Source organism: Arachis duranensis, chromosome 3 (assembly GCF_000817695.3).
Source record: "Arachis duranensis cultivar V14167 chromosome 3, aradu.V14167.gnm2.J7QH, whole genome shotgun sequence".
NCBI classification, from domain to species: Eukaryota; Viridiplantae; Streptophyta; class Magnoliopsida; order Fabales; family Fabaceae; genus Arachis; species Arachis duranensis.
In genome coordinates, this window is record NC_029774.3 from 126,045,499 (window position 1) to 126,056,446 (window position 10,948).

The window sequence follows — 10,948 nt, forward strand, 5'->3', positions numbered from 1 at the left end:
TAGAGTTGGTTCCTCACAACACGGTTCATAGTTGGACCGGTGATAAAACTCAGCCTAACATTGAGGACATGGGAGCTCTCTATTCTGCTGCCAGAGACCCCATCTTCTACTGTCACCACGCCAACATCGACAGAATGTGGAGCGTCTGGAAATCCTTCGGAAGAGAGGACATCACCGACCCTGACTACCAGAACGCCAGCTACGTCTTCTATGACGAGAACCTCAACCTCGTCACCGTCAAGAACAGTGACGCCTTCGACACCAAGAAGCTAGGCTACGATTACAAACAGCTGGATCTTCCATGGCTGAAATACAAGCCCACGCCACGTAGGACTAAGGCGCAGAGGCACGGACGGAAAGTGAAGAAGCTGGATTTGCCGTTCACGTTGAAGGATAAGATAGTGAGCACTGTTGTGAAGAGGCCGCAGACAAATAGGAGCCAGCTGGAGAAGGACGAGAAGGAGGAATCTCTGGTGTTCACGATTCAGTTCGATAGGACGAAGCATTTGAAGTTCGATGTGTTGATCAATGAAGAAGAGGATTACAAGTGGGCGAACCCTAAGTACAGGGAGTTTGCTGGAAGCTTCGTGAATGTGTCTCATGCTGGTCAGGACCCCGGCGCCACCGAGACCACATTCACCGTTGGCATAACGGATCTGTTGGAGCAGTTGGATGCTGATGATGACGACACCATTGTCGTCACTCTTGTTCCACAGTACGGAGATCAGGTTATTATTAAGGATATCAAGATTAGTTTTGAAGAATGTAGGTTACGTTGAGCTCGTGCGTTCGTTGATTAGTTTCCTTTTCCTTCAATAATATAAGTTACTAATAGTCATGACTCCATTATGAGTGGTTCTTCTCTTTTCTCTAGTCTTTTTGTTTTCCTCCAGTAAAATGAAGCCTCATTTGTTGATGGCAAGCACAAGAATTCCAGTGAATTTAGTTAATGTCATGTTTTGATTCTCAAACTTTATGTCTCATTTTTTATCATGTATGGCTTTTGGTAGTGAAAATACACCATGTTTCATTTTTATATATATCTCACAAGTAATGCTAAAATGAATTCCATCCAACAATAATTATTCAAGTATTAAACGGGACTCACAATTTTCAATACACGAATGGTTGAGTAAACATTGATCCCCTACCTTCTCCTATTCATAATATTATTTTATTTTATATTTAGATTAGTTTTTTGAACGTTAAGAAGCACATGTTGTTTGTTACAAAATCTAAGTAGACTTTTATAAAATCTAGTAGCCTAGTATTTCGCGTCAAAAAGCATATAAAAGTATTAAATATTCCGATATATTTAATTAAATTCTAACTATTCTCAATTATATAACATAAGCATTCATATATATGGAAGTTGTCACCATTTAGTATTTACAATGATGCACGAACATAATGAAACTTTTTTGTTTTTCATACACACATTCACCCACTAACACACACTAATCTAAAAGGCTTTTTTTTTTAGTCAAAACCATCTATTATTAGGGAATATATATCCTTTCAATTTTTTTCTTCGATTATTTTGTCTAGTATAATCTGTTACTATTTAATATATTTTCTTACATAATATTTTTATTTCACATAAAAAATATATGATCAAAAATACACTTAACCAAATAACAGATAAAAATAGGTACAAAAAAAATTAATAGATAAAAATATTAAAAAAATTCATTCTCATTATTAACCTTTTTTTTTTGTTTACACACACATTAATTTCATTATATCGCAGTTACCGTTGGTATTGAATCCTACCTGGCATTTTAAGAGGCAACTCACACACATGCCTCGGCCATAGGCGACCAGCATTTTAACCCTAAATCTTTACCGTACAAAATATATTTTTGGGCCCTAGTAAATGGACAATCATTAATCCTTCTCTAGCAATGGACTCTTAACCAAGAACATTGAATGAAAAAAAAAAAAAAAAAAAAAAAAAAAAGAAAGGTTTGAACTTCGAAACGCCTTGTTTATATTGTTGCGTTCATTTATCCAAATACTCATAATATTATGTTAACAATTTTTACAGAAAATTAACAAAATCATTATTCTTTTTTTCCTATCGTATGATAAGATTAAATAATTATAATTTTTAACATAAATGTCAACAATCAAACAGGATAAATTAATTTAAAGGTAAAATATATTTTCTATCTCTAATATTTACAAAAAACTTAAAAATTCTAACATTTACTTTGTATTGATTTTACTTTAAAAAATAGTCTTGTTTTTTTTGTAATTTTAGGTCATGCATGCTTTGATGGTCTATATATTTTTGTTAATGGTTGGTCGTATTTTTTGTGTTGAATGCAATGCGGATGAATCTATTGAATTTAAAAGGAAAAAAGTGAACAATGGTGTACTAATTCTCTTCATTAGTGGATGAAGTTGGAAATAGACATTTTTGAAGAGTTTTTTTACAAAAGCATTTCTCTTCGTTAGTTAGGAACGACAATGTTAGTGGTAGATATATAATTATTTATGTGTCTTTTAGTCGTTTAAATTTTTAGAAGTAGTAATATCAGAGTTTCTATGATCGAAAAGTTTATAATTTGATTTTTAATTTTTTATTTAACACCAAAAGAAAGAATTTAACCCTAAGACAAATAAAAAGAATAAGAAAGCTTATGCAAGAGAATTTACACTAATGCAAAAAAAAAGAGACTTTATGTAATGGAACACATTAGATATATAACCATTCACGTATTTTTTTCTATCAGTTTGAACTTTAAAAAAATATAGTATCATAATAGTTAAAGAATCAACACTTTTAGTACATAAAAAAAGGTTAATTAATATTAATTCAAAATTAAAGTAAAAAAAGAAAAAAAGATGTTGGCTTCTAGAATTCTGTTTAAGAAATTAGCTGGTTAACCAAATCCTTTGTTACCTAGATTATTTCTTTATCAATAATAGGTTTACCATTGTAATTATTTTTTAGTGAGAGTAAATAAAAAAAAGGAAAAGGTACATAGTATATAAGGTGTAATAACTCAACAAATATTTTTTAAGGGGAATTTTTCATTCTCTCCAACAATGAGAAGAACCTATCTCTCTCCCTCTCTTAATCCCTTCTGATTCATCAAACCATCAACATCACAGCTTGAATAGCTTAGGGCATGAGATTTTCTTCATGGTGCGGTGAGCGTGGAGAGCAACCAAGCTGTGAATCAAAAAAAAAGTTGTGAAGTGAGATCAATCCAATTTTGCCATTCTCTTTCTATCCCTAATTTTTCTTTCGACATTTTCTTTCCCCCATTCTTACCTCTTTCTTCAAACTCATCCAATAGAGTTTGATGAGAGGCTATTTCACAAGATTCCTTCTTGGTGAACATAGCTGTTCCGATCAACGAGTTGGAAGGAAGAAGATCTGAATCCCTATTACTCTGTGATTCATTGATTTCTCAAAATGGCAAACATGGCAAACAGATCCTCCCATTGCAGAGGTCGTGGAGCTACATTGGCTTGCTCTCATTACATTCCACTACCACTGACATTTCTGTAGTGCCCATTCGTACTCCACAATGCATTGATCTTTTTCAATATGATACACCATCCACACATCATTTGCAATCACCCACACATACCACACTCAGAGATTCAAATGAACATTTCTCAAGCTCAATGCACTCACCAATTTCCTCACACACCATTGCACCCATTACCACACCACCCACTAATAATGCACCTGCATCACAACACTCTGACATCACACATGACTGCATTACTAGAAAGTCTGAAAGAGTCAAGAAACCGCCTGCTTATTTGAAGGACTATCATTGTATGACAACCCACACAGCTCACTCTAGCAATGTTTCCAACTCTAACTCTTTATATCCTATCTCACAACACTTGTCATATGATAAACTAACCCCGAAATATAAGTCACTTTCTCTAGCCATCACCTCAAATCAAGAACCTAGCACTTATGAGGAAGCGGCTACACATGAATGTTGGAGAAAGGCAATACAAGATGAATTGACAGCTCTAGATCAGAACAGAACTTGGTGTCTCACTGAACTCCCAAAAGACAAGAAGGCTGTGGGTTGCAAATGGGTTTTTCGGGTAAAATTCAATCCCGATGGCACCATAGAAAGGCACAAAGCGAGGCTAGTTGCAAAAGGATTCACTCAAGTGCAAGGAGTAGATTATGGTGATACTTTTAGTCCAGTTGTCAAAATGACTACCCTACGAGTAATGTTAGCATTAGCAGCGGCAAAGAAATGGCATTTGAAACAGTAATTATTTTTTAGTGAGAGTACATAAAAAAAAAGGTACATAGTATATAAGGTGTAATAACTCAACAAATATTTTCTAAGGGGGATTTTTCATTCTCTCCAATAATGAGAAGAACCTATCTCTCTCCCTCTCTTAATCCCTTCTGATTCATCAAACCATCAACATCACAGCTTGAACAGCTTAGGGCATGAGATTTTCTTCAAGTTCTAAAAGTGTTTATTTTAAAAGAAATGTGATAAAAAGTTTTTTATTATGAGAGAATTTTTTTTTTAACTTCTCTATAAACTCCTAAATAGCTTATTAGAAAGTTGCAATTTGATTTTTAAAATTGTACCAGACATTAATATTACTACTTTTCATAAGTTAAAAATTCAAAAAAAAGTTACTTTTAAAACTTTCCAGATGACCCTCACCTACAGGCTGCTTTTCGTGTACTCCGATATTTAAAAGGCCGACCTGCAACTGGTCTCTTCTTCTCCTCTACTTCTAATCTGCATCTCACTGGATTTGCTGATGCTGACTGGGCTACCTGTGCCGATACTCGTCGCTCCGTTTCCGGTTATTGCTTCATGCTTGGGAACTCGCTCATTAGCTGGAAGAGTAAAAAGCAAACCACAGTTGCCAAGTCCTCTACAGAAGCTGAATATAGGTCTCTTGCTGTTGCCACTTGTGAAGCTAGTTGGTTATCTTTCTTAATGGATTTCATTGGCTTGCCGCTTCAAAAGTCTATCACTATATTCTGTGACAACCAGTCAGCCATTCACATTGCCAATAATCCCATTTTTCATGAAAGAACTAAACACATTGAAGTGGACTGCCACATTGTTCGTGAAAAGCATTTGTCTGGTCTCATTCATCTTATGCCAGTTCGTTCCAAGGATCAACTTGCTGATTTTCTTACCAAAGCTCTGCCACCGGGTCCTTTTCTTGCCAATGTTTCCAAGCTAGGATTGTTAGATTTACACAATTCTAGCTTGCGGGAGGGTGTTACCTAGATTATTTCTTTATCAATAATAGGTTTACCATTGTAATTATTTTTTAGTGAGAGTACATAAAAAAAAGGAAAAGGTACATAGTATATAAGGTGTAATAACTCAACAAATATTTTCTAAGAGGAATTTTTCATTCTCTCCAACAATGAGAAGAACCTATCTCTCTCCCTCTCTTAATCCCTTCTGATTCATCAAACCATCAACATCACAGCTTGAATAGCTTAGGGCATGAGATTTTCTTCATCCTTGTAATACATTATATAACCTGTTTTTTTTAGTATTAAAAAAGAAGTGATATTATGACAAAAATAAATAAAAAATAATAAAACAAACTATCCTGAAATAGTAAAATGTGACCGTTTTCGGCTTTCACTAAAAGATGGTATCAAAAAGGGTAGAAATTCAGGTACAGTTGACTTCACGTAAAATTGATAACTGAGAGTCGTTAGTCGTTAGATAATTTAACTGATTTGACTAAATTTTTATCTAACGGTTCTCAACTATCAACTTCACGTAAAATCAACTGCACCTGAGTTTTCTCCGTCAAAAATATAAAATTACGTATTTTAGTACCCAATTATGTTAGTGAAAGCCCAATGGGCTACGACTTGATAAAACTCTCAGTTGACCAAAAACTGTATGATTCCAACATACAAACGCTAACAAACAACAACAACCAGACTACAAAAAAGACAATAAAATCTTATTTCACAACCAAAAAGAAAATTTTTCTACTGGATGAGATGGGTTGCATGGATAAAAAATGTATCGACACGTGAAAATTAAATTTGGGCGAGGCTATCGAAATAAATTTAATCACACAATATCACATAAGTAATTTTAATCATATATCTGTCAAAATAAATTTTAAATGAGATCACTTTCGGCAAAAAAATATAATTTCTAGTGTTCCAAAAGATCTCTCTCTTAATATTATATATTAATATCTTATAACATATATATGGTACAGAGGATGTTGAAGACATTTTTTTCTTTTATTTTTTTTACACAATAATATAACCACACAATGCAATGCAAGTAGGGAAAATGAAAAAGAATATCTTGCACAGAAGGATTAGAACAGCAAGATGAACCCTATTCCTTTCTTTCTAACCTTTATAGATATTCAACAGAGCAAGTATCATTGCGTCAACATCAATAATGTTATTTGAACATATTTTTCGTGGCCATCTTTAATCATTTATCTATCTTGGATAATACTTATACAAAAGATGTTCAGATCTTGGGATTATTAATTTTTATATATGTATAAAAAATTTGATGAATCTAACTGAACGTTCTGTATTATTCCTTCTCAATTGAGAATAATGGTCAGAGAAGAAGGAAGCAGGGGATAATAATATACACAAGGGTAACAAAGTTTTCTGAACATGTCAACTCAAAATCTCAAATCCAGTCTTCAAAGGTTGGAATTTTCCTTGTGTGCCACAGATTAAGAATTTTGTGTAGCATAGAGTTACGTCACAATTTCCAGATTAAGAACACACTTACACTTTTTTCGTGTATGTGTTTTCACTCAAAAGATTTGTTGCATTTTAATTTATATACTGGTTAATTTATGCGCCGCGTACTGAGAATCATATTGGTTAATTTACAAGATCTTCATGTCACTTTTGAGTTTTGAGCCTCTGATTTGTTTTAGCATCCCCTTATGCCCACAGTACATTTAGCTGGCATCCAATATTGGATGGTGTTATATTTTTGGAAAGCTTTCGAGTACACGGATATATCTTTATTTTAGTTAATTTTAACAATTGATTTTAATTATGTATATTATATATATTTTTTATAATTAAGATCAACAATTAAAAATTATTAAAATACAAATGTATCAGTATAGTTTTTGTTTTGAGTAAAGTTATGAACCAAAAGTATATCAGCCAAAACACAGCTAAATACCTTTGGATGAATTCAAAATTTTTACGAGTTAATATATATAGATGTTTCTTCTACTAAGTATTAGAATGTTTCTTTTTCATATTAAATGGATGTTTTTTTATATATTTTTCGAATTTGTGATTGTTAGAAGTGGATAGATTAATGTGAGAAAAAAGAGGAAGGTTTTTATTTAAAAAATTTAAAATTAATTAATTATTGATATAAATTAATATAGTTTTGTTTAATTTTTGGCTGATAAACTTTTGGTTTCTTATACTTTTCTTTTTTTTTTTGTGGAATTTGGCATTGCCAAGTTATTGGTATTAAATTAATTATGGAAATTTGACTGTTACTTTGACAAACTGCATTTTAATTCAGAGGTTTTAAGCCACTCAGAGTAAAAGAGTTTGTGTCTAATTGGCGGAGACATTTTCTTAAGAAAAATTACTCCATACAAATTGTGTGGACTCACATAATAATATCTTATAATTTTACAATAAAAAATATTATATATTCAAAAAAAATATCAAATTAATTATTATATATTTATTTATAAATACATTTAATTTTTAATTTATTTTTAATATATATTTAGCATTTTCCATTTACATATTACAGGATTGCTAGTGATAGCTAATACATTTAAGTTAAAATTCAAAAGTTTAAGAAAATGTTTCACCAGAAAACGAATGAGATCATTGGTGGAGGAACAACTAAAACTCTGAAAGCTTATTTGATGTGGTCAGCCAATGAGAAACAACTTATCATTTATCAAGGAAAAATCTCTTAAAGCATTACCATAAACATTATCAGTGGTCATTATATAGCATCCGGACCCATAAAACCAATAGCAATTATTATTATCTTGCATGCACCTATATACAGTTAGCAATAGTACCAATGATATGAGACAAGAGGAAGAACAACACTTTGTAAAGTTAATTAAACAAATTAGCAAAGTAGTGTTTTCATTCGACACCTAATCAACTGTATTTTTTTTTATTAACTTCTGATATTTTTTTTAAAGTGTTATTAATAAATATATTTATTATTAGTCATGTCAACGCGATAATGGTTGGATACAAATATATAATAAAAAATATTAGATATAAATTCATCCACTTTTCTATCTATTAGTTTAAATTTTTGCAATAAATAATTTTATTATATGATATTAATATATTATTAGAATTGAGATTGACTAAGATTAATTCAAATTCAAAAATTAACTCATGTGATGAGAGATTGAACACTTATAAATTTTGTAGAGATTTTATTTTTGGAAAAATTAAAACTTGTAAATGTCCTGAATGATCATAAAAAACATGAATATTCATAAGTAAGTGATCTAATTAACAAAATTAAATAAAATAGGTTCTAATATCCTATTAGAATTGAAATTTAGTAAATTTAATTCACCAATCTCAAACATTAACTCATAAAGTAAAAAATGCATTACACTTATAAACTCTTTGAAAATCTTATCTTTGAGAAATGCAAGATTTGTAATAAATATGATAGACTTCTATAATAAAAAGTTTAAAATTTGATACTTGTCACTTACATGTTATTATATTTAAAATTACATAATTATTCTAGCGATAATTAATAAATATTAAATAAGACAATTTTAAATTATTTGCATTGATTTTTTTATTATCTCTCAAATATTATTAAATTATTTAATATAAACATATTGATGGTTTCAGTGGCTAAGAGAAGGGGGTTGAATCTTAGCCCCCTTTTTGCTTGATAACACTTGCTGACTTGTCAGACTAATTCTGAAAACTTTTACTCTTTTTATCTCTTCACTGGCCACGAGACTTTTTGTTTTGTCTCGTCCCTAGCCACGAGACTTTTCTTTTTGTCTCGTCACTTGGCACGAGATAATTCTGGTTTTTGCTCCTGTGTAGTAGAAAACAGAAATGGAGTAGAAAGGAGAAGAAGATTGCACCCAGATATATCCTGATTCGGCTGCTAAATGCAGTGCAGTCTACATCCAGTCTCCATCACGAACATGATGGAATTTCACTATAATCAATTTGATTACAACTTGTAAAGTGCTAACCCAACTTACAAGGGGATTCCCACAGAATCATGAAACACAACATAGATGAACAAAGAACCTCTAAGACATCTATGGCTTTTTCTTTTAATTTTGCACTCTCTGTCTTTTTCCGCTCTATGGCTTTTTTATACAAACCTCACTTGTTTGCCTTTTTCCATGAGACTCAAGACATGACAAAATTAAACAGAAAAATACAAAACAGAATACAATGAAGGAGAAGAGAAAACTGTTAGCTCAAGTAGCTCTGAGAACTCTATGCCTTGCACTCTCAAATTTTCTCCTTGCTTCAAACAGTGGTTGTCCACCCTTATTATAGAAGAGGGGAGCCTCCACTTATTGAAGCCAAAACCGAACCAACTTCTTCCTCCTTCAACAACACAGAACCGGTTCGGCCACACAGAGAGAGAAGAGATAACAATGCATTAACCAACATGCAATTACCTCTTGTCCTTTCTTGATCATCACCCTTCATCAATCCGAGCTCTCCATTCTTGGCTTGCTCTCCAAAATGGATTTCTGACCCTTGATGCTTCATGATGATGATGACTTCATCTGCTTCAATCTCTGCCTTCAACCATCACTTCGCCACTCTAGCTACTCCCTGTGGTGGTTGAGCAGAATCAAAGACAAGCCATGCTTCAAGAATCTCCCTTGCTGGCCGAATCTTCATCCTCCCTTTTTGAGCATGAAGAGCTCGAGATTACCTCACCAAATCTAACCACATTTGGTGAAAATCTCAGCCACTACATACTTTACTTTTTCCTGCCATCATTAACTTGATGGTCTTGATGCATGCAACTTCTTCTTTTTCTTTGTTGATGAGCATAGCGTCCATAGCTTCCTGGACAAAGACCGAAGAAGAAACAAGAAAGAGATGAGAGAGAGAGAAGAAAGAATCTGAAGAAAAGCAATTTCAAAGTGGTTAAACTAATTAATTGAAAATAGCTTGCTTTTACTTCCCTTAGAGTGGCGTGTAGCAATGATGCCTTTAGTCAAATCAATCTTCTCTCACTTGCTTATGTTCCCAATGCTTAAATTAATTTTGAAATCCTTGTAGTGGAATCTGTTGGAAGCAATTAAGGCTTTGTTTTTCTTTGCTTCATGGATTTGGATAAAGCATGGAAACATTCATTAATGTTGGGCTTGATAGCAATAGATTTCATTTTAGCCCAACTAGTAACATTTGCTTTCTTGATGGATTTTTGGATCAAGCATTGAACAAATATAAAAGCTTTCATCAAAATTAACCATGGACTTGGTTGTAACAACATTGAATTTGGCCCATAAAAAATTCAGCCACTTAATATAACTTGTAGCAAAGCTGATTATTGGGCTTAAACCACAAACTTATTTTTCGGCCCAATATAAGATCTGCACAATAAAATTATTAATTAAATAAATATAAATTAAGATCAAATTAATAATTTTGTAATTAAACATTTTAATAATGTTTGTTCATCATAAAAATTAAATAAAAATTTTCCAAACTCATCACATGTGACAAAATCTGATTTCACAATAGTAGTAAACATTATCGCACTTTATAAAGAATGATGTGATGGTAAAGAATAAAAATTATTATTTTAATAAAACATTCACTAAAAAAATTTATCATATACAATCTATATAAATTTTTATAAATTTAATAAATATCTTCACTTCATCCCATTCCGCTCTTAACAAAAAATTCTCCCTTATAAAATGTACCAAATAAATGACAAATGGGACCGTA

The 10,948-nt window shown here is 32.0% G+C and overlaps 1 protein-coding gene across 1 annotated transcript in view; it reads left to right on the forward strand.

The window, feature by feature from the left end:
* Positions 1-971, forward strand: part of LOC107481254 (polyphenol oxidase, chloroplastic) — a gene marked incomplete in the record, with an annotated part of 1,943 nt that extends 972 nt beyond the window's left edge. Inside the window, 1 exon segment of the mRNA XM_016101495.3 lies at positions 1-971. Within this exon segment, the coding sequence (XP_015956981.1) occupies positions 1-779 (779 nt within the window).
* Between the last annotated feature and the right edge of the window lie 9,977 nt (positions 972-10,948).